The sequence below is a fragment of the Bufo gargarizans genome, chromosome 2 (assembly GCF_014858855.1).
Source record: "Bufo gargarizans isolate SCDJY-AF-19 chromosome 2, ASM1485885v1, whole genome shotgun sequence".
NCBI lineage: Eukaryota > Metazoa > Chordata > Amphibia > Anura > Bufonidae > Bufo > Bufo gargarizans.
The window spans coordinates 652,236,115-652,261,307 of NC_058081.1; the positions used below are offsets into that span (position 1 = coordinate 652,236,115).

At 50.1% G+C, this 25,193-nt stretch overlaps 1 protein-coding gene across 1 annotated transcript; it reads right to left on the reverse strand.

Annotated features, from left to right (window-relative positions):
* Positions 1–1,889: 1,889 nt before the first annotated feature.
* LOC122928911 lies at positions 1,890–24,835 on the reverse strand. Its single transcript, XM_044282227.1, has 8 exons — positions 24,678–24,835; positions 18,882–19,006; positions 12,052–12,256; positions 8,829–8,971; positions 8,329–8,494; positions 5,092–5,233; positions 3,105–3,207; positions 1,890–2,432 (listed from the first exon to the last, which is right to left on the reverse strand). The coding sequence occupies exons 1-7, from the start codon at positions 24,736–24,738 to the stop codon at positions 3,117–3,119; spliced, it is 933 nt and encodes a 310-aa protein (XP_044138162.1). The 5' UTR covers positions 24,739–24,835; the 3' UTR covers positions 1,890–2,432; positions 3,105–3,116.
* Positions 24,836–25,193: the final 358 nt, after the last annotated feature.

The following is a 25,193-nucleotide window of genomic DNA, read 5'->3' on the forward strand; positions in this document are numbered from 1 at the left end:
CGTCTGATTTATTTTTGTGAAATTCAAATTGCTAAAAATATTTGGAAAAAATAAAATGTTCCCTTTTTGTTATTTTTCTATCTTTAGTTCAGTGCTGGATTATCAGATGCTGGAGAGAAGGAAATGCTGTTAATCCAGAAACAAAAATACAATATGGCAGAGAACCTCTGATTAAAGGAATGGTGTGCTATACGGTCAGACCAAGTGCAGGGCCAGGGGGGGCGGAGCATGGCAAGGATTCAAATAAGATGCTCCGCCCCCTCGGAGCCTCTGCTCATAATTCATCATTTTTTATGCCGGATAATCGGTATTCTTGTAATTACAATAATTAGTAGGGAGGAGAACGGCCTTTTCCCATTTCTGATGCCTCCACACGGGGAAAATTTACAGAAGCAGAAAATGGGATGAGAGTTTACGAAATCTCAGGCTGAAAAAACCAATCCGGTCACTGCTTTCATTCTTCAAAAGGCTTCTGAAAAATGTATTGCTGGAATCTGATTGGTTGCCAATCTCACCTCTGCTAAATCAAGGAGGGGGCATTAGCAGGTGAGAGGAGTTTGTAATTGGGCACAACTTGTTAAGATGCCATCAAACTCAGCTCTGCTACATCACCACAGTTCCATCATCATAACTGACACTACAAGGAGGCACACGTGCTTTGGAATGTAGCAGAGCCGGGTTTGTCACCAATCAGGCGGAGATTATAGAACTGCAGCAGTAGAAAAATCATAATTTTTGGGTTTCTACACCTCATCGTCTTTAGGATCTCTGCTTGCTGTCATTCTTGTTTGAAGAACTTTTTATTACATAAAGGAGTTTATGGCTGCAGTAGAGCCGACTTTGTCATGTAGCTGTGTCAGTGCTTCAGAGGACGAAGAAAACCCTTCAGACTCCAGATGTAGAAGATCTGATTTATTAGGAAACACGGCACACGTAGAAAACATTCATGAGCATACAAGGTAAGTAGACGCGGCCTGGAGCGTGATGCAGATCAACCCCATCGTCTCCAGCTGGTGCGAGACTACAACTCCCAGCATACCCTTCTATAGATGTCCTATCCCCAGGCTGCACTAGTAGCACGCTCGCCATATACCCGAGAAATCCCTCCTGCACTGACCGCCTTAAAGGGGGCTCCTGCTTGGACGCTGCCTTTGATAGGAGGATGAGCGGCTCGATCTGCAGGGAGACCGGGCAGTAAGTGTTCAGTTTCCCTGCAGCGTCCCCACAGGGGAAGTGAAGTATTGCAGTGCCTACTGAAATCCAGTACTATATGGACAAGCGGGGTCCTCCACCCTCTGTAGCCACCGCGGGCCTTTGGTTAGGCTACGTTCACATTAGCGTTTTCTATTCCGCTATTGAGATCCGTCAGAGGAAGAAAACGCTTCAGTTTTGTCCCCAGTAACGGAGTCACCAAAATGCATTGACGGATCCGCAAAAAACGCTAATGTGAACGTAGCCTTACCTGTAATCGTATGGTGGTCACATAGAGCGTCTCTCGCTCTGGAGGACCCGTCCTGTCCAGACAACCCATAGATGGGAGCTGGCGGTGTAATACTTCATACGCCCTGCGGGGGCACTGCAGGAAAAAGGAGGACTTACTGCCAGGTAATGGGAGACAACACTGTGATATTCTATCCAGTAGGTCGTCCAAAGCGGAGGCCCCCCTTAGCGCTCATCAGTCCGTCACGTAATGATGACCTGCTGTTTTCTTCCACTGTAGCCTGAACCCAGATGATTAGATTTCCAACAAATCTACCTCCGGCAGCTGCATTGTCCTTGTCCCCCCCATACTTTACACTGCAGGCCAGCCTGCTCAGAATGGCTGCTGTGAGAGGGGCAAGGGGAGCTAGACCTCAGACCTAAAATGACACCTACAATTCACATTTAAAAAAAACACCTGTGGCATGCTGAGCATTGTAGTTCTACATCATCTTGTAACTTTGGCTATAATGAGGCCCTCCAGCTCCGCGCCTCGCGCCTCCTTACATAACGCTGCCCTTTAAGAATACGGTAAGTGGCACCGACAGGAAACGTCCTCCACGCGCCAAATTCCTCCAATCCGTCAACCGAGGGGCAAAGGGCAACATTCCTCGTAGACCGGAGCGCGAGACGCCCCCGAGGGGCGACACAAGCAAAAATACTTAATGAACCACAACGGCAAGAAGAAAAGTGTTAACTCTTTGGTGCCTGTCCCGCTGCAGTGAAGCCATGATACAGTGATCACCAGTGCAATAAGCATCGATTGGGGGGTAGTTACTGTGCACGGCTCAATCAATACAGGACATTTTCCCCGATTAGCAAGAACCACAAAAAAAATTTCCACTCCTTTATGTCCCTCGAAATTCCCTCCACCAATATTGTAAAGGCACACAGGAAGCAGAGCGATGACGTGGGGGAGGGCGCCGTCCGGCTGAGAAGACGGGATGGTCGGGCTGGAGGAGCGGAAGAGAGGAGAGTTAATCAGAGGCTTAAAGGGGCACACCGGACATAAATAGATGGTACAGGGGCCCTTTAGGATCCACGTGGCCCTTGACTATGAACGACTGTCAGTACACAGCCATTCTGATGACCCCATCACCACCCCCCCAAACCAGGTACATTTATCTACATCCGGAGGACTCCTTTAATACAATTCTATGCAAGTATTTAAAGGGTAATTCCCAGTGAAACAATCAACATGCCAGATGTTACTAGTGGGGGCCCCGGCAGTTACCAGAAGGAAGGGGCCACGGATCTCTGACTTGGGAAGAGCAGAATATCGCGGATGTAATTTTCGTCACCGCCTTGGGAGGATTCTACTGGATAACGGGATCATAGCCCCCGACCTAACAAGGTGCTCCTCCTCAGGATGACTACATGTGGAATACCCCTTTAAATACTAAACCATAAATGTCTGAATGCAGATTCAGAGAGGGCAGAGATAAGCGACTGCCAGACTGCCCCGGCGACGCTTGTATCTGGGTAAAGAATGGGGGACGTGAAATCCCAACATTAACACATTCCATGGGTAGAGGGTGATCTCGGTCTGTGCAGGGGTCGGGGGTCTTTCACAGCTCCAGGACTAATCGTTTATTGATTACTTATCACTAAAGGCAGATACCTACCTGCGGCGCCGATCATATCACCAAGGGCTGCGTGTCCGAGCAGGTGGTGTGCACAGACTGGAGGCTTCCTTTATATATGGGGGACCTCTTCTCACCATCCACCCTGAGGAGGAAAAAGAACCACATGAAAGGGCCACAGAGAATCGGACAGAAGAGAACCACAGAAATCTCCTAATAAAGCCTCAAAGCATTCACAACAGCACTGGAGACAGTCAGCAAGCTGGGGACAGACTGCCACAAAGTGCCCGGCGGGGCAAGCCTGGAGACTGCACCAGCAGAATAGTGAGTGCAGCTCTGGAGTATAATACAGGATGTAACTCAGGATCAGTACAGGATAAGTAATGTATGTACACAGTGACTCCACCAGCAGAACAGTGAGCGCAGCTCTGGAGTATAATACAGGATGTAACTCAGGATCAGTACAGGATAAGTAATGTATGTACACAGTGACTGCACCAGCAGAATAGTGAGTGCAGCTCTGGAGTATAATACAGGATGTAACTCAGGATCAGTACAGGATAAGTAATGTATGTACACAGTGACTGCACCAGCAGAATAGTGAGTGCAGCTCTGGAGTATAATACAGGATGTAACTCAGGATCAGTACAGGATAATCTCCTGAGCTCCCCCTAGTGGTGGCTGTATATATCTGTATGTAGTAATCTCCTGAGCTCCCTCTAGTGGGGGTTGTATATATCTGTATGTAGTAATCTCCTGAGCTCCCTCTATTGGTGGCTGTGTATATCTGTATGTAGTAATCTCCTGAGCTCCCTCTAGTGGTAGCTGTATATATCTGTATGCAGTAATCTCCTGAGCTCCCTCTAGTGTTGGCTGTATATATCTGTATGTAGTAATCTCCTGAGCTCCCTCTAGTGGTAGCTGTATATATCTGTATGTAGTAATCTCCTGAGCTCCCTCTAGTGGTAGCTGTATATATCTGTATGCAGTAATCTGCTTTGCTCCCTCTAGTGGTGGCTGTATATATCTGTATGTAGTAATCTCCTGAGCTCCCTCTAGTGGTGGCTGTATATATCTGTATGTAGTAATCTCCTGAGCTCCCTCTAGTGGTGGCTGTGTATATCTGTATGTAGTAATCTCCTGAGCCCCCTCTAGTGGTGGCTGTATATATCTGTATGCAGTAATCTCCTGAGCTCCCTCTAGTGGTGGCTGTATATATCTGTATGTAGTAATCTCCTGAGCTCCCTCTAGTGGTGGCTGTATATATCTGCATGTAGTAATCTCCTGAGCTCCCTCTAGTGGTGGCTGTATATATCTGTATATAGTAATCTCCTGAGCTCCCTCTAGTGGTGACTGTATATATCTGTATGTAGTAATCTCCTGAGCTCCCTCTAGTGGTGGCTGTATATATCTGTATGTAGTAATCTCCTGAGCTCCCTCTAGTGGTGGCTGTGTATATCTGTATGTAGTAATCTCCTGAGCCCCCTCTAGTGGTGGCTGTATATCTGTATGCAGTAATCTCCTGAGCTCCCTCTAGTGGTGGCTGTATATATCTGTATGTAGTAATCTCCTGAGCTCCCTCTAGTGGTGGCTGTATATATCTGCATGTAGTAATCTCCTGAGCTCCCTCTAGTGATGTCTGTATATATCTGTATGCAGTAATCTCCTGAGCTCCCTCTAGTGGTGACTGTATATATCTGTATGTAGTAATCTCCTGAGCTCCCTCTAGTGGTGGCTGTATATATCTGCATGTAGTAATCTCCTGAGCTCCCTCTAGTGATGTCTGTATATATCTGTATGCAGTAATCTCCTGAGCTCCCTCTAGTGGTGACTGTATATATCTGTATGTAGTAATCTCCTGAGCTCCCTCTAGTGGTGGCTGTATATATCTGCATGTAGTAATCTCCTGAGCTCCCTCTAGTGATGTCTGTATATATCTGTATGCAGTAATCTCCTGAGCTCCCTCTAGTGGTGACTGTATATATCTGTATGTAGTAATCTCCTGAGCTCCCTCTAGTGGTGCACTTACAGGCTGATTTGTGGTTTCCTCAGCTGTTTATTGCGGTGACGAATCATAATAACCAAGAGCATAAACAGGAGGACAGTGAGCATGGCCCCGGGGATGGCAATATACAGGAGGATATCTCCAAAGCTCAGGCTGGACAAGACACCTACAAATATGAGGGGGGGAAAAAAAAAAAAAAAATGAAATGTAGTTAACCATTAACATGCTGATCTTCTATATCTGCCTAGATCCCTCCATACACACCGAGGGCGACCAAACCATATTATGTACATATGAGGTCTGATAACCTGCTGAATGGCTGACATTGCTCGGGATCTTCTCCGCTTTCTCTTGGGTCCTATAGCCTTTTGCAATAAGTAATAAATGACTGAAAATCACTATAATGCAGTAAAATTCCAATAAACCGGCGTCCCCGAGACTGCTGCAGTGCTGGATGACCGGAGCCTCTGTACTTATGATGTAAAGAGAAGATGATAATTGCGGCCCTCACCGGATTCTTTTGCAGTCTCTCTATTTTTCTTTAAAAAGGGACCCTGTCACCTCCAAAACACATTTTACCCCGACCTCCTTCCCCTACAGGAGCCCCCAGTGTGCTCCTCATCTTGGCCTTCATTCCTCCACTGGTTGTTGTATACTTCATAAAAACACTGTTTTAATCTGTGTTTTCGCTATCCTCAGGGTCAGCTTGAAGTCACTGCACGTTCCCATCTCCGTCTCCCGCACTCAGCCGGCCGCTTACCTCTTTCTGCGCATGCGTTGGACGCGCGCACATGATGGAAAAGCATGACGCATGCGCAGAGAGAAGAAAGCTGCCGACTGACAGCAGGAGCCGGAATCGCGCAGTGGCAAGGAGCGCACAGCGCATGCGCGAGACTTACACGATCCCAGGACGGGTAAGGGGCACGCTTAGTTCCATGAATTGAGGAGGCCGCTGCCCCCTTGACTTCAAGCCGACTCTGAGGATAGCGAACACACAGATTAAAACAGCGTTTTATAAAGGATACAACAACCACAGGGGAATGAAGGCCATGATGAGGAGCACACGGGGGGCTCCTGTAAGGGAATGAGGTCGGGTTAAAATGTGTTTTGGAGGTGACAGGGTCCCTTTAAAACATGGTCGCTGGTGCGGGCACTTACTCAGATACAGGCTTCGCCTGGCCTCCCACGTGATGACGTCGGCGTGCACATCCTCTTATGCTGCGCTCGGCGTCATCACAAAAGGTAAAAATAACATTCATTTAAAAACATAAGAGTGCGCAACTCAATCCAGCGCACTAGATGAACACTGCTAAAGAGTTCTGGTCGAGCATGCTCGGCCGGATACCGCGGGTGCTCCAGTCTCCTCCCCGCACGTTTGTTGGCCGCTACGCCGTACACCAGCATGTGTCCCGTATCATGACCCGTGCCCCGACCAACGCAGTTATTGGAGAGGACGAGCAAAACGGTGCAACACCAGAAGGTCCCTGAGGAAAAAGTGCTCCAAAAATTTCCATCTGACAACGCTGGCGGCAGAGTCCGTAGTTCCTTGGGCAACCGAGGAGGGGAGACGAGGGGAACACACAGCAGTTCCTACAGAGGCAGCGCAGCACTCTCCAAGGCCTGGGACAGGTTCATGACACCCCGCCAGCACCCTCACCCTGATGCGTGGCCTAGTGTCACAAGGAGGGAAACGTTGTGGAAGATGTTAAGGAGTACGTAGCAGACCGTGTCAGCGTCCTCAGTGATCCCTCTGTGCCTTACAACTACTGGGTGACCAAGCTGGACATGTGGCACGAACTGGCGCTCTACGCCTTGGAGGTGCTGGCCTGCCCTGCCGCCAGCGCTTTGTCTGAGCGGGTATTTAGCGCTGCTGGTGGCATAATAACTGATAAGCGTATCCGCCTGTCAACTGAAAATGCTGACAGGTTGACTCATAAAAATGAACAAGGCCTGGTTTGCCCCTGACTTCTCAACTCCACCAGAGGAAAGCGGCCGAACATAAAGGCTCTTTACATGTGCTGTTTATAATGTACTGAATAGGGGTGGGCGATATGCGAAATATATTGCGAGATATTATTTTCTTCTGTATGTATACAAAAAAGACAAATTACAATGCCATATGTCCCCCAGAGCCAGTGCCATCCTTCAGCCCCCCCCAGAAGAATCGCTATACTTACCTTCCCTGCAGCGTGCTCTGCGAGTCGGCAGTCCGCAGGCGTCGCGTCTTCTTCCCAGCATGCATTACAGGACCTGACGTCACACACCCTGTCAGCCCGCTGGCCACTCCAGTACAGCGCGATGCAGAGTCACGGGGCGGTGAGAAGCTTCAATTTACTACCGCTCCGTGGTCATATCGTGCATATCGCATATATCACCCACCCCTAGTACTGAATACACTGTATTCCCTGCACCCCCCCCCTTCCACCACAAAAAAGGGTAAATGGTTCAATCTTCCTTTTCTCATCGTCCTCTTCTGTCATATCAACATGCTTATTAGTCTGCCCTCGCCCCTAATGTTTTTGAGGGTCACCAGCAGGCCCTCGCCCCTAATGTTTTTGAGGGTCACCAGCAGGCCCTCGCTCCCAATGTTTTTGAGGGTCACCAGCAGGCCCTCGCCCCTAATGTTTTTGAGGGTCACCAGCAGGCCATTAATCATAATTTTTCAAGGGTGTGTATGATGCCCTCCTTTATGTGTAACAAAGGGTGTATTGGAGCGCCGGTTCCTTGTAATTTTTGGCAGCCCTTTCCCTTAGTGCTAGGGCTTTATGAGTGTAGGAGTCCCACTATCTGAACTATTGTACCACAATGTCAATGAGGCCCTCCTTTATGTGATATACAGGTTGTGCCTCTTCCTGGTAATTTTTGGCAGCATTTGCACTTTATATACAATATAATGTTTCCTAACAATTTTTCCTCTAAAATCGATTATTATCTTCTCTTTACATCATAAGTGAACCGAGCCTGTGACGCAGGGCACCGCCAGGGATGACACGCGGGCACAATCCATCAGAACCCTCTGCCGACCGCAGATTGCTTCTAAGTATGCTTGACTCTGCACTGCTCAATGGTGGGGGTCACGTTACCTCTCCGGCCCCTGGCAGCACGTCCATGGCTTCAAGGCTGATGGTCCAGGAGCCATGGTGTCACTGCTGCAGCCCTGAGGTCACCAGGACAGGAGAGAACGCCTACTGAGGAGCCAAGAGACCTAGCGGACTCCAATCTATCAGGCGAAGTGCTGCTCATCTGGCATGAGGTCCTTACCTCGGACTTCTTCAGGACTCTTATTCATCACCAGCAGCTGGAAGGACCGCGTCTTGACCAGGTCCGCCTCTTCCGGGTGGCGAGCCTGGCAGATGTACCTTCCTTCGGATTCTTCATTTACATTTTTGAGAATGAGGGTATCAGAAGGTAGAATCCAGTCGCTGAACTGAGGAGAGAGAAGACATAAGAACACGAGGGTCAATATATGGAGACCTGCTGCAAATTACACCAAGATCAGACGTCACCACATAGGACACAACACCAAGGACAGTCACAAAGATGATGATGACGAGACTCCTTTAGGACATTAGTGGGAGCTGAATCCCGCACCAATGTGACCGCGGAATCGGCGCTGCAGCCCCCACTGGTCATGGTCCTATCAATAAGTCATCGCTCTGTTAGATGGGAACGCCCGACAGACCGATGGGTATGAAGATAAATGTCCGATTCTCTGCAGCGTATTCTCTATACGACCAGCCACCATGACATTAACGACTCACCTCCTGGCTCCACTCGTACAAGGGCTCCACTGAGGAGGAGGCCGAGCACTTCACCTCCACCGTAGATCCTTTCTCTGCCCACAAGATATCGGGCACACTGCTGGAAAACGAGTGAAGCTTCTCCAGATAGATTTCCTTCAGATCTGGAGAAAAACCATAGACACAACTGATGAGATGACGCCGCCTCTATTCACCAAGAAAGCAAAGCTAAACTTTACAGAGCTACAAAATTCTCTGATCAATTTCTTTATCTAATTATAGGAGTCAGAGCTCCAAACCCTTGACAAAAGATCATAGTGTCATACAAGTCTGCAGCCACCACCAGAGGGAGCTCAGGAGATTACTACATACAGATATATACAGCCACCACTAGAGGGAGCTCAGGAGATTACTACATACAGATATATACAGCCACCACTAGAGGGAGCTCAGGAGATTACTACATACAGATATATACAGCCACCACTAGAGGGAGCTCAGGAGATTACTACATACATATATATATCCACCACCAGAGGGAGCTCAGGAGCTTACTACATACAGATATACACAGCCACCACTAGAGGGAGCTCAGGAGATTACTACATACATATATATATCCACCACCAGAGGGAGCTCAGGAGATTACTACATACAGATATATACAGCCACCACTAGAGGGAGCTCAGGAGATTACTACATACAGATATATACAGCCACCACTAGAGGGAGCTCAGGAGATTACTACATACAGATATATACAGCCACCACTAGAGGGAGCTCAGGAGATTACTACATACAGATATATACAGCCACCACTAGAGGGAGCTCAGGAGATTACTACATACAGATATATACAGTCACCACTAGAGGGAGCTCAGGAGATTACTACATACAGATATATACAGTCACCACTAGAGGGAGTTTAGGAGATTACTACATACAGATATATACAGTCACCACTAGAGGGAGCTCAGGAGATTACTACATACAGATATATACAGTCACCACTAGAGGGAGCTCAGGAGATTACTACATACAGATATATACAGTCACCACTAGAGGGAGCTCAGGAGATTACTACATACAGATATATACAGCCACCACTAGGGGGAGCTCAGGAGATTACTACATACAGATATTTACAGCCACCACTAGAGGGAGCTCAGGAGATTACTGCATACAGATATATACAGTCACCACTAGTGGGAGATCAGGAGATTACTACATACAGATATATACAGTCACCACTAGAGGGAGCTCAGGAGATTACTGCATACAGATATATACAGACACCACTAGAGGGAGCTCAGGAGATTACTACATACAGATATATACAGTCACCACTAGAGGGAGCTCAGGAGATTACTGCATACAGATATATACAGTCACCACTAGAGGGAGCTCAGGAGATTACTGCATACAGATATTTACAGCCACCACTAGAGGGAGCTCAGGAGATTACTAGATCAGGCGTCCACTGATGCAGGGCTCTGAACATTAGTGCAGTAGATGGAAACAGGTTACGGTCTGAAAATAATAGGGTCAGGGAGCTGAAGGCTGTAATGTCTGCTGCGACCTCCTCTACCTGAGACCCGGACAATCAAGCTGAACCAGGACCCACCGGACATTGTGAACCCACAGACTCTGGAATGACTGATACTCTGATAATTAGGTAGTTTATACAGTTTCCCAGATCAAGCCTGAAACTAGTAAAATCTGACCAGTAAAGCCGGGAGGAGATGCAGCAGGATGTGGTGGGACAGCTGCCAACTCCCCAACAGAACCTCATGTACAGAGGCTCCTAAGGACCGTCCGCCTCCACCTCTAGACCCGCCTCCACCTCTAGACCCGCCTCCACCTCTAGACCCGCCTCATTAATCAGATTTCTATACAGATAAAGGTCTGTGTGCGGAGGATAGAACGAGGCACAGAATCAAGATAAGAAAAACATGGCTGCTTTCCAGATACAGCGCCACACGTGGCCATGGTTGGTATTGCCGCTCCAGCTCACGTGTGGCGCTGTTTTTGGCAGATGGCAGCCACGTTTTTCTTCTCCTGCGCGACCTCATTATATATTTCATCTTTCTGTATTTTTCCTGGGGCTCTTTGTGGTGACATTTGCCGATCCCCCGGTGAGATTTCCCGCTGGATTGTTGCGACGTTCACGTTTCAGGGCTTTTCCTGTGCCCTTTAAGTCATCCGTGATGCTCGGCCTCGCAGGCCCTGACGGCTGCACTACAGGGACGCGCTGACGCCTCCGCCCGGGCGCTCATCTGCGCCGTCAGTAGCCGGAGGACGGTGATGAACAGCAAAACGAGCGCCGGCAAAAATTATCCAGAATTATCTATTTTCATCAACGTTTTTAATCCTGATGTCGGTCACGGATGTCGCCAGTAGGAGATATTGAGGACCGATCTGGAGCATTTATTCTGTGATCTGCGCCGTCCTTCTGTTATTCCCCCTGGAAATCTATGACCAGACTAACGGAGCGCTACCATGTCTAATTCTTACTGGAAACGTCAGGAATCTCAAGCTACGGCAAACTACAACTCCCACCATGCTCCAATCACTTCTATGGCAGTTCTGAGAACAGACTAATAATACTACATGCTGGGAGATGTAGTGCGACAACAGCTGGAGAGCCGGAGGTGGCCGACACCTAGATCAGAGATTTGTCAGAGTACAAGGGCACAATTCTGTGGGAATTCATGGGCTTCCAGGAGGAACAACAGAGGCATGTGAGGACTGGGGTACAGGGCGGGCAAAGGGGCACATGGCCACTAATGCCCAGGGCCCGGGACCACCCTCCGTCTTCCCCAGAGAGCAGGGGGCTCCAAACCGCCAGGGCGCAAACTTCCTGCGACAACTGCATTTTCCCCCCAAGAAAAGAGGAGAAAATAAAATAAATAATAAAAATCGCCAAACAGAGCCAAGAACTGGACCGACCCGGACGCTGTACATCAGCACAGGTTCTGGACATTAACAAGAATGCCCTCATTCACTGACAGCAAGCTGAGATCCTGAAAATATGGAGGAAATGAAACTAAAGTCTACTGGTAAGAATTCCTAATTATTTAGTGATAAAAGACCAAATAAAGCGCTTTGTACACCAGCGCCCCCTCGTCCTCAGGCCGTGTCTGGTATTACAGCTGAGACGTATCTATGGGAGACTGTAATGGGGCAATACCTCTGCTTTCTTCTTACACTAGCCACACTCACTACTCCTTGCAGATTGACCTACCGATCAGTTTGATGGTCAGCTCCTCGGACACGTCGTCCTCCCCGGTCTGGTTGCCGGTCTTCACGCAGCGGTACGGTCCGTTCTGCCACTCGGTGATGTCACTGAGGTGCATGAGCAGCCGCTCGCCGATACGGCTTACGTTCACGTTGTAGTACCAACATCTCAGGTAGCGGGAGGAGTCGAGCTGCACCCAGGACCTCATCCACTGGGGACACAAAGAGCGCAACGTCATAACTACTAATAGGACTACTGCAGTGTCAGTCTGCACTGTACGTTAGGCATTATATTCATGAAACAGGAGCCCCTCCCCCTTTCATTGCAGGGGATTGTAAGAGAACACAGAATAAAGTGAATTCAATTTTTAATACAAAGTGAGATGATCGTCAGGTAATATCTGTAACGGACAACGACCGACACAGCAGCCGCAAACACAGAGAACCAGGAAGGACTCTGCTCACACGGACCTGTATCCAGGGCTGAGGAAGAGCATTTTAGACATTATCCCCACAGCTGCACTCACTATTCTGCTGGTGCAGTCACTGGGTACATACATTACTTATTCTGTACTGATCCTGAGTTACATCCTGTATTATACTCCAGAGCTGCACTCACTATTCTGCTGGTGCAGTCACTGTGCACATACATTACTTATCCTGTACTGATCCTGAGCTACATCCTGTATTATACTCCAGAGCTGCACTCACTATTCTGCTGGTGCAGTCACTGTGCACATACATTACTTATCCTGTACTGATCCTGAGTTACATCCTGTATTATACTCCAGAGCTGCACTCACTATTCTGCTGGTGGAGTCACTGTGTACATACATTACTTATCCTGTACTGATCCTGAGTTACACCCTGTATTATACTCCAGAGCTGCACTCACTATTCTGCTGGTGCAGTCACTGTGTACATACATTACTTATCCTGTACTGATCCTCAGTTACATCCTGTATTGTACTCCAGAGCTGCACTCAGTATTCTGCTGGTGCAGTCACTGTGTACATACATTACTTATCCTGTACTGATCCTGAGTTACATCCTGTATTATACTCCAGAGCTGCACTCACTATTCTGCTGGTGGAGTCACTGTGTACATACATTACTTATCCTGTACTGATCCTGAGTTACATCCTGTATTATACTCCAGAGCTGCACTCACTATTCTGCTGGTGCAGTCACTGTGTACATACATTACTTATCCTGTACTGATCCTGAGCTACATCCTGTATTATACTCCAGAGCTGCACTCACTATTCTGCTGGTGGAGTCACTGTGCACATACATTACTTATCCTGTACTGATCCTGAGTGACATCCTGTATTATACCCCAGAGCTGCACTCACTATTCTGCTGGTACAGTCACTGTGTACATACATTACTTATCCTGTACTGATCCTGAGTTACATCCTGTATTATACTCCAGAGCTGCACTCACTGTTCTGCTGGGCAAGTCATTAGGTCTGATAGCAGAGGGGATCTATAGGGGCACACACTCCCTTGCAGGCCCCGCCATTATGATGTAGAGGGTGGTACAATGACTTGTTAGTGGAGCGGTCACTTCCTCGGATAAGACGAGCGCCTCTTACCCGAGACAAGGAAAGGGTTAACAAAATAATTGAGAGAAAACCCATCCTCACGGAAATTAGTCAGATCCAGAAATGTCACCGGACCGGTTCCCAACCACTTTATTATTGCTGCTCTGGGGGATGGAGTCAGGACAAAAACACCCTGGAGCATTCCCAGGAATGCAAAGCAGACACTGAATAAGTACAGGAAACTGGGAGATTTCAGCTCTGAAGACTGCAGAATAATGAATACAGCTCTGGAGTGCATGCTTTGCATCAGGACACAGGGGTTTCACCCTTCGACAGCTTCGTGCAGTTAGGCAGCATCTGACGCTCTAGGGCGGCACAGATGGGTACAATCCATCACTGGGTATTATCAGGCCTCGCAGCGGGAGCGGCATCTTCCCGTCCGGGTGAAGTGTCAGCGAGATAAGAGACGATATCCAGATAAATGAGGCGCAAGACGCCCCGTGCCTCAGAGCGCTCTGCAGGTGCTGCTGGAATTAGCCAGAGGACAGCGTAGCGGCTGAGCCGCAGACAACACAATATGGGGGAACACCGCATCATCCTCTGCCCCGCTTCACCACCAGAGGCGCTATAAGAAATGCCGCCCCAGCTTTCCCAGACTCCTGACCTACACAGTAATATGGCGGAGTGACAACTAAAGGAGTCTATGGAGGGCCGACAATGGGAGGGCACGCGCTCTGCGTCCTCGCCCCCCGTAAGCAGTGCGCGCCGCGCTCCCCCTTCCCCCGTAAGCAGTGCGCGCCGCGCTCTCGCTTCCCCCCCGTAAGCAGTGCGCACCGCGCTCTCGCTTCCCCCCCGTACCGCGCTCTCGCTTCCCCCCCGTAAGCAGTGCGCACCGCGCTCTCGCTTCCCCCCCGTAAGCAGTGCGCACCGCGCTCTCGCTTCCCCCCCGTAAGCAGTGCGCACCGCGCTCTCGCTTCCCCCCCGTAAGCAGTGCGCACCGCGCTCTCGCTTCCCCCCCGTAAGCAGTGCGCACCGCGCTCTCGCTTCCCCCCGTAAGCAGTGCGCACCGCGCTCTCGCTTCCCCCCCGTAAGCAGTGCGCACCGCGCTCTCGCTTCCCCCCCGTAAGCAGTGCGCACCGCGCTCTCCCTTCCCCCCCGTAAGCAGTGCGCACCGCGCTCTCCCTTCCCCCCCGTAAGCAGTGCGCACCGCGCTCTCCCTTCCCCCCCGTAAGCAGTGCGCACCGCGCTCTCCCTTCCCCCGTAAGCAGTGCGCACCGCGCTCTCCCTTCCCCTGTAAGCAGTGCGCACCGCGCTCTCCCTTCCCCCGTAAGCAGTGCGCACCGCGCTCTCCCTTCCCCCGTAAGCAGTGCGCACCGCGCTCTCCCTTCCCCCGTAAGCAGTGCGCACCGCGCTCTCCCTTCCCCCGTAAGCAGTGCGCACCGCGCTCTACGCTCTCGCTTCCTCTGTAAGCAGCTTTTTAGAGCATCCATCAAACAAGCGCTGACGTTGTGGAGGCGAAGCCGCGCGGAGAGCAGACAGCGCCGCCGCCGTAATTGTATTTGCTTTTCACCTCACACGTCAAAAACAAACATTTCGAATAAAATCCTTTTTTTTCCCCTCTTTGGATCAGGCAGATTTTATAAGACAAGAATGGCGGGCGGCGGAGGGAGCGCCATCGGCTCTGCGGTGCATCTGAGCGGGGGAGGGCAGGAAGCAGTTCAGGGGTCTGCCATATGGGCAACCAGAACCCCCCGGTGGCGGCCGTATCGATAAGCAAACAAAAACAAAATGGCTCAACGGGATCCAAAAATGTACGCAGCATTTTTCGTTCCAATGTTGCTGATGTCCCCGGTTAATATGGAAGCGCTGGGACCCCCCCCCCGGGCAAGATGGCGGTGGGCACCAGACAGCGGGCAGTGCTGCGGCAATATTAAATATTCTGGATTATTAGTCTGCGGCTACGAATCTGCTGGATTATCAGAGGCCGGAACTTTCGTGTCTATAATGGAACAGATCTTCTACCATTATGTGGCTCCTCCCCCCAGAGCGCGCCGCCCGAAGCCACACGGGCCCCTGATCCGGAACCTGCAGCCCGAAGCTGGTTATCTGACACCGCGCAAACACGCAACACGTGATGTCATCAGAAAACAGAAACCCGAGCGCTGGCAGCAAACAAGCACCAGAACATCACATACAAGGGCGTGCAGCACCTAAAATCAGATCACCACTCCATTCCTGAAATACTCTGTGCTGCTTTAAGACCTTGCCTTTCCATGACCAGTTTATGATGTCAAACCTGTTACCACCCCCCCCCCCCCCCCTTCAAACACACACAGTCCTGTCCTCACTAACATCAGGACACTGCCACCCCCAGCATTAAAAGGCTCCTGAAATACTCTGTGCTGCTGGTGAGCAAACTCATTCTACCTACCATCTGCATTCTCATGCCTTACCCCAGTCACATCTGTCCTTAGGGGCATCAACAATGGGGCGCCGCCCGCTGCAGGAACAAGTGCGAAACTTATAGGCCTAGTTCACACTTCAGTGTTTGGTCAGTGATTTGTGAGCCAAAACCAGAAGTGGAGCCTCCATAGACATTAGGTAGAAGGGAAAGATCTGCTCCTGTTCTATGTTTAGAGCTGCACCTGGTTTTGGCTCACAAATTACTGATGGAAATCACTGACCAAACACTGAAGTGTGAACGAGGCCATACCCTCCCCCCACAGACGGGAAGAACAATGGAATATGCACCCCACATTATAAGACCTGCGTGAAAACTGCCAGTGAGTGCAGCTCTAGAGTATAATACAGGATGTAACTCAGGATCAGTACAGGATAAGTAATGTATGTACACAGTGACTGCACCAGCAGAATAGTGAGTGCAGCTCTGGAGTATAATACAGGATATAACTCAGGATCAGTACAGGATAAGTAATGTATGTACACAGTGACTGCACAAGCAGAATAGTGAGTGCAGCTCTGGAGTATAATACAGGATGTAACTCAGGATCAGTACAGGATAAGTAATGTATGTACACAGTGACTGCACCAGCAGAATAGTGAGTGCAGCTCTGGAGTATAATACAGGATGTAACTCAGGATCAGTACAGGATAAGTAATGTATGTACACAGTGACTGCACCAGCAGAATAGTGAGTGCAGCTCTGGGGTATAATACAGGATGTAACTCAGGATCAGTACAGGATAAGTAATGTATGTACACAGTGACTGCACCAGCAGAATAGTGAGTGCTGCTCTGGGGTATAATACAGGATGTAACTCAGGATCAGTACAGGATAAGTAATGTATGTACACAGTGACTGCACCAGCAGAATAGTGAGTGCAGCTCTAGAGTATAATACAGGATGTAACTCAGGATCAGTACAGGATAAGTAATGTATGTACACAGTGACTGCACCAGCAGAATAGTGAGTGCAGCTCTGGAGTATAATACAGGATATAACTCAGGATCAGTACAGGATAAGTAATGTATGTACACAGTGACTGCACAAGCAGAATAGTGAGTGCAGCTCTGGAGTATAATACAGGATGTAACTCAGGATCAGTACAGGATAAGTAATGTATGTACACAGTGACTGCACCAGCAGAATAGTGAGTGCAGCTCTAGAGTATAATACAGGATGTAACTCAGGATCAGTACAGGATAAGTAATGTATGTACACAGTGACTGCACCAGCAGAATAGTGAGTGCAGCTCTGGAGTATAATACAGGATATAACTCAGGATCAGTACAGGATAAGTAATGTATGTACACAGTGACTGCACAAGCAGAATAGTGAGTGCAGCTCTGGAGTATAATACAGGATGTAACTCAGGATCAGTACAGGATAAGTAATGTATGTACACAGTGACTGCACCAGCAGAATAGTGAGTGCAGCTCTGGAGTATAATACAGGATGTAACTCAGGATCAGTACAGGATAAGTAATGTATGTACACAGTGACTGCACCAGCAGAATAGTGAGTGCAGCTCTGGGGTATAATACAGGATGTAACTCAGGATCAGTACAGGATAAGTAATGTATGTACACAGTGACTGCACCAGCAGAATAGTGAGTGCTGCTCTGGGGTATAATACAGGATGTAACTCAGGATCAGTACAGGATAAGTAATGTATGTACACAGTGACTGCACCAGCAGAATAGTGAGTGCAGCTCTAGAGTATAATACAGGATGTAACTCAGGATCAGTACAGGATAAGTAATGTATGTACACAGTGACTGCACCAGCAGAATAGTGAGTGCAGCTCTGGAGTATAATACAGGATGTAACTCAGGATCAGTACAGGATAAGTAATGTATGTACACAGTGACTGCACCAGCAGAATAGTGAGTGCAGCTCTGGAGTATAATACAGGATGTAACACAGGATCAGTACAGGATAAGTAATGTATGTACACAGCGACTGCACCAGCAGAATAGTGAGTGCAGCTCTGGAGTATAATACAGGATGTCACTCAGGATCAGTACAGGATAAGTAATGTATGTACACAGTGACTGCACCAGCAGAATAGTGAGTGCAGCTCTGGAGTATAATAAGGATGTAACTCAGGATCAGTACAGGATAAGTAATGTATGTACACAGTGACTGCACCAGCAGAATAGTGAGTGCAGCTCTGGAGTATAATACAGGATGTAACTCAGGATCAGTACAGGATAAGTAATGTATGTACACAGTGACTGCACCAGCAGAATAGTGAGTGCAGCTCTGGAGTATAATACAGGATGTAACTCAGGGTCAGTACAGGATAAGTAATGTATGTACACAGTGACTGCACCAGCAGAATAGAGAGTGCAGCTCTGGAGTATAATACAGGATGTAACTCAGGATCAGTACAGGATAAGTAATATATGTACACAATGACTGCACCAGCAGAATAGTGAGTGCAGCACTGGAGTATAATACAGGATGTAACTCAGGATCAGTACAGGATAAGTAATGTATGTACACAGTGACTGCACCAGCAGAATAGTGAGTGCAGCTCTGGAGTATAATACAGGATGTAACTCAGGATCAGTACAGGATAAGTAATGTATGTACACAGTGACTGCACCAGCAGAATAGTGAGAGCAGCTCTGGAGTATAATACAGGATGTAACTCAGGATCAGTACAGGATAAGTAATGTATATACACAGTGACTGCACCAGCAGAATAGTGAGTGCAGCTCTGGAGTATAATACAGGATGTAGCTCAGGATACATAATGTATGTACTGTGAGAAGGTGCTTACAGAAACCCTAATATAACGCACACACAGACAGCGATACTTACTTTGACGTATTTTTCAAAAGTGTAATCTGCCATGTCAGTGTCGGTGTCGGACAAACACTCCAGGGTCACATCTTCCCCCAACAGGACTGGCGCCTGCGGCCCAGAGATGGTCAGTCTGCCAAAGGCTACAAGACATAAATCAGCATCATTCACCTCTGCTAAGAAAAGCGCACGTCCCCATCACAACCGAGGCTTCCTCAGAAACGGCAGAACTCGGGGACTAGAGAAACTCATCTGTTCTGAAGTTTAACATTCTGTAAACTAAGGTTTTACGGAGACGCACTTTGTGATACTGAAACTGAAAGAGATTAATACCCAGTAACAACAATAATAATGGCACTTTCACACTTGCGGCAGAGGATTCCGGAAAAACGTACGCAAACTGATAGCATTTGTCAGACGGATCCGTCTCGCCGGTGTCATCCGGAAAAACGGAACGGTATCAATGTGAATTAATGCCGGATCCAGCAAGTGTTCAGTTTTTTGGGCCAGAGAGAAAACTGTAGCATGCTGCGGTATTATCCCGGTCCTGAAATGGCAAAAAGACTGAACTGAAGACGTCCTGAACGGATCGCTCTCCAGTCAGAATGCATGGGGATAAAACTGATCGGTTCTTTTCCGTTATTGAGCCCCTAGGACGGAACTCTGTGCCGGAAAAGAAAAACGCTAGTGTGAAAGTAACCTTAGTCTGTTGTCACCACCAGGGGGAGCTCAGGAGATTACTACATACAGATTATACAGCCACCACCAGAGGGAGCTCACTACATACAGATTATACAGCCACCACCAGAGGGAGCTCTCTACATACAGATTATACAGCCGTCACCAGAGGGAGCTCACTACATACAGATTATACAACCGTCACCAGAGGGAGCTCTCTACATACAGATTATACAGCCACCACCAGAGGGAGCTCACTACATACAGATTATACAGCCACCACCAGAGGGAGCTCACTACATACAGATTATACAGCCACCACCAGAGGGAGCTCACTACATACAGATTATACAGCCACCACCAGAGGGAGCTCACTACATACAGGTTATACAGCCGTCACCAGAGGGAGCTCACTACATACAGATTATACAGCCGTCACCAGAGGGAGCTCTCTACATACAGATTATACAGCCGTCACCAGAGGGAGCTCACTACAAACAGATTATACAGTCACCACTAGAGGGAGCTCACTACATACAGATATATACAGCCACCACTAGAGGGAGCTCACTACATACAGATTATACAGCCGTCACCAGAGGGAGCTCACTACATACAGATTATACAGCCACCACCAGAGGGAGCTCACTACATACAGATTATACAGTCACCACCAGAGGGAGCTCACTACATACAGATTATACAGTCACCACTAGAGGGAGCTCACTACATACAGATATATACAGCCACCACTAGAGGGAGCTCACTACATACAGATTATACAGTCACCACCAGAGGGAGCTCACTACATACAGATTATACAGTCACCACCAGAGGGAGCTCACTACATACAGATTATACAGTCACCACCAGAGGGAGCTCACTACATACAGATTATACAGTCACCACCAGAGGGAGCTCACTACATACAGATTATACAGCCACCACCAGAGGGAGCTCATTATATACAGATTATACAGATTATACAGTCACCACCAGAGGGAGCTCACTACATACAGATTATACAGTCACCACCAGAGGGAGCTCACTACATACAGATTATACAGCCACCACCAGAGGGAGCTCATTATATACAGATTATACAGCCACCACCAGAGGGAGCTCATTATATACAGATTATACAGCCACCACTAGAGGGAGCTCATTATATACAGATTATACAGCCACCGCTAGAGGGAGCTCACTGCATACAGATTATACAGCCACCACTAGAGGGAGCTCACTATATACAGATTATACAGCCATCGCTAGAGGGAGCTCACTACATACAGATTATACAGCCACCACTAGAGGGAGCTCACTACATACAGATTATACAGCCACCACTAGGGGGAGCTCACTACATACAGATATATACAGCCACCACTAGAGGGAGCACAGGAGATCACTACATACAGATATATACAGCCACCACTAGAGGGAGCTCAGGAGGTTACTGCATACAGATATATACAGCCACCACTAGAGGGAGCTCAGGAGATTACTACATACAGATTATACAGACACTACTAGAGGGAGCTCAGGAGATTACTACATACAGATATATACAGCCACCACTAGAGGGAGCTCAGGAGATTACTACATACAGATATATACAGCCACCACTAGAGGGAGCACAGGAGATTACTACATACAGATATATATAGCAACCACTAGGGGGAGCTCAGGAGATTACTACATACAGATATATATACAGTCACCACTAGAGGGAGCTCAGGAGATTACTACATACAGATATATATAGCCACCACTAGAGGAAGCTCAGGAGATTACTACATACAGATATATACATCCACCACTAGAGGGAGCTCAGGAGGTTACTGCATACAGATATATACAGCCACCACTAGAGGGAGCTCAGGAGATTACTACATACAGATTATACAGCGACCACCAGGGGGAGCTCACTATACATAGATTATGTAATGAGCTCCCCTCAGTGGTGGCTGCAGACAGTGCCCATCACACAAGCATAACGGAAAAGTTGGTAATATTTCCTTCCAACAAGATCGGGGACAATGGTGAGATACTCAAGTTAGGGCAAAGAAAACAAGTATTCAATCAAGTTACTGTTTTCAGTTACTGAATGACAAACTCGGCTCTGCTTCAACTTCATGACTGGTCTCTGAATTCAGCAGGATGTGAGCCCGTGCTGTGTACCGGCGGCGGATCAGTGAGCCCGTGCTGTGTACCGGCGGCGGATCAGTGAGCCCGTGCTGTGTACCGGCGGCGGATCAGTGAGCCCGTGCTGTGTACCGGCGGCGGATCAGTGAGCCCGTGCTGTGTACCGGCGGCGGATCAGTGAGCCCGTGCTGTGTACCGGCGGCGGATCAGTGAGCCCGTGCTGTGTACCGGCGGCGGATCAGTGAGCCCGTGCTGTGTACCGGCGGCGGATCAGTGAGCCCGTGTGGTGGCGCCGTGTACCGGTGGCGGATCAGTGAGCCCGTGCGGCGGCGCCGTGTACCGGTGGCGGATCAGTGAGCCCGTGCGGCGGCGCCGTGTACCGGCGGCGGATCAGTGGAGTCTGTGACCTCAGAAGCCATGACTGTTCTTTTATTTACCGAAGATCTGCAGGATACGCTGAAGTGGTGACCTCCTCGTCCTCACACTAATGACTCCTGACGGCCGCACTTCACCGGTACTCGTTAGTGACGATGAAAGCGGCGGCTTTCACTACTCAGACAATATCGGTCTCAGTGTGATCTTCTCATGTCCACGGCGACTTACATGCCCGGTAAGTCCATCATCCCCAGAGGGGCCGCGTCCCGCAGCGTCACACACCTTTGTAGATCAAATGCTTCAGAGCTGGAGTTAAACCGAACACGTCCGACGCGGCTCTTTGTAGGTGGAGGATTAATAACAATACAACGGCGCCATAAAGGAGCGCGGCAAACAAACCGCAGCCAGGCCGCGTCCAGCGCGAGGCCTTAAAAAGGGACAGAAGCACCAAATGGATCGCGATTTCTGTGCTTGATAAAACCAGATTTGGCAACTCGTCAGGAACGTCTGGAGGATCCCTGGAAAAAGAGGCGACCAGAAGGCCCTGAACATCTCCCACATATTGCGGTTCACTCCGCTGCAAGGTGCTGCCGCAGATACAGCCCCGTCCTCCAGTGAGAGGTCTGATCTCCTTGTATAAAGACCCCAGACCAGACCCCCCCCCCCGTCCACAGACCCCCAGACCGGACCCCCCCCCCCCCCCCCGTATACAGAGGAGTCTGGGGTCTTCACTGTAACCTGCTACACGTTTAATGCATGGAAGAGCCGCGCACCTGGAGACCCAGCACAAACCTCACTCCTCAGAGCTGTGGGTCTGTTACAGTTGCATCCAGTTTTCACCCCAGACTAGGCCATGATAACGAGTTAGTGTTGTAGATGAGGAAGTGAGTGCAGGCGACGGCGCGTAAACAGGAAAGCGCTGGGTTTACACAGACGAGATCACGCAGGAAACGCGTCACGCCCCAACAGCCGCAGCCCGTGTCATCAGTCGGCTGATCACAATGGAGTCTCCCCTGGGATATTGGTGGCACATTGCCAGGAATATCAGAGGTGGGACCCCCAAAGTGAGCGCAGAGCATGCCCCGACACTTCCCTGTGGCCCCTGGCGTGCTTTATCACAGCATTCAGGCATTCCTTTGGGGGTGCTCCTCCCCCGTCTGGTGACCTCACGGCCATCGCACGGCGCTCCTCCCCCGTCTGGTGACCTCACGGCCATCGCACGGCGCTCCTCCCCCGTCTGGTGACCTCACGGCCATCGCACGGCGCTCCTCCCCCGTCTGGTGACCTCACGGCCATCGCACGGCGCTCCTCCCCCGTCTGGTGACCTCACGGCCATCGCACGGCGCTCCTCCCCCGTCTGGTGACCTCACGGCCATCGCACGGCGCTCCTCCCCCGTCTGGTGACCTCACGGCCATCGCACGGCGCTCCTCCCCCGTCTGGTGACCTCACGGCCATCGCACGGCGCTCCTCCCCCGTCTGGTGACCTCACGGCCATCGCACGGCGCTCCTCCCCCGTCTGGTGACCTCACGGCCATCGCACGGCGCTCCTCCCCCGTCTGGTGACCTCACGGCCATCGCACGGCGCTCCTCCCCCGTCTGGTGACCTCACGGCCATCGCACGGCGCTCCTCCCCCGTCTGGTGACCTCACGGCCATCGCACGGCGCTCCTCCCCCGTCTGGTGACCTCACGGCCATCGCACGGCGCTCCTCCCCCGTCTGGTGACCTCACGGCCATCGCACGGCGCTCCTCCCCCGTCTGGTGACATCACGTCCATCGCACGGCGCTCCTCCCCCGTCTGGTGACATCACGTCCATCGCACGGCGCTCCTCCCCCGTCTGGTGACATCACGCCCATCGCACGGCGCTCCTCCCCCGTCTGGTGACATCACGTCCATCGCACGGCGCTCCTCCCCCGTCTGGTGACATCACGTCCATCGCACGGCGCTCCTCCCCCGTCTGGTGACATCACGTCCATCGCACGGCGCTCCTCCCCCGTCTGGTGACATCACGTCCATCGCACGGTGCTCCTCCCCCGTCTGGTGACATCACGTCCATCGCACGGCGCTCCTCCCCCATCTGGTGACATCACGTCCATCGCACGGTGCTCCTCCCCCGTCTGGTGACATCACGGCCATCGCGCAGTGCTCTCAACCCCAACTGCTTGGGGGAGGGGCGGTCTAATTCAGACTACTACTACCACCAGTCTCCAGTGGTTGTCACGCTTCTCTCATCGGCGACTTTGGTCACGTGACAAGCTGGTGACATCGCAGGTAATGATTGTGAAGGCGACTGCGGTGCGACCACCGGCTGGACCCACATGACTGATGTAAGCGCCGAGCACCCCCGCGGTCTGCAAATCCTAAATCGCACGCGACTCACCTGCAAATGGCGCCACAAAAAGTTGTGAAATATCAGACAAATTGCACACAAATTACTATTTTTTGGTCGCTCCGTATCCGTATCGCACTTCGTGACCGTGTTTTGTTGCACATGGTGGATACGTTCAGGAAGGACAGTGCTCCCTGGAGAAGCCCACCCAAGGCGGCAGCTCCCCCACCGATGACGTCACCAGACACAAAAGTTCAGCAGAAAGTTTGCGCGCGGCTCCCGCTCACCTCCAGGGCTCGCTATGGCGCCGAGCAGGGCCAGGACGGCCGCACACACCGCGGGCTTCATGTCGCTCCTCTCCGTCTCCTGCTGCTGCGATAACTGAGGCGTCTTCCGGGAACGCGCAAGATTACAAACAATAAAACCGCAAGGGGAAGCCCCGCCCCCAGGTACAAAGGGCTGACCCCTCCCCACCAATAGGAATGCAGCATGAGCAGCGCGTCACCTGTAGCCAGGCGGATCTCGGCAGGACGCCTGAGGAGCGGGAGGGTCACGTGATCGGGAGAAGCTCTAGTCCGACTTCAGGACGATTATTGGAGTAGGAAATCGTTCCGATCCGTGCAGAAGATCGACACCTGACTCTATAGGAGAGTTGCTTGCGACTTTTTGGAATTTTTCTGCCCATATTGAAGCAATGAAGTGACCCAGGTGTTGGGGTACAGCGGGGGGTGCACGGCCACATTGTCTGCGACCAAAGATGGCTGAATGGGGTTACAACACCACCGACAATCACTAAAAATATA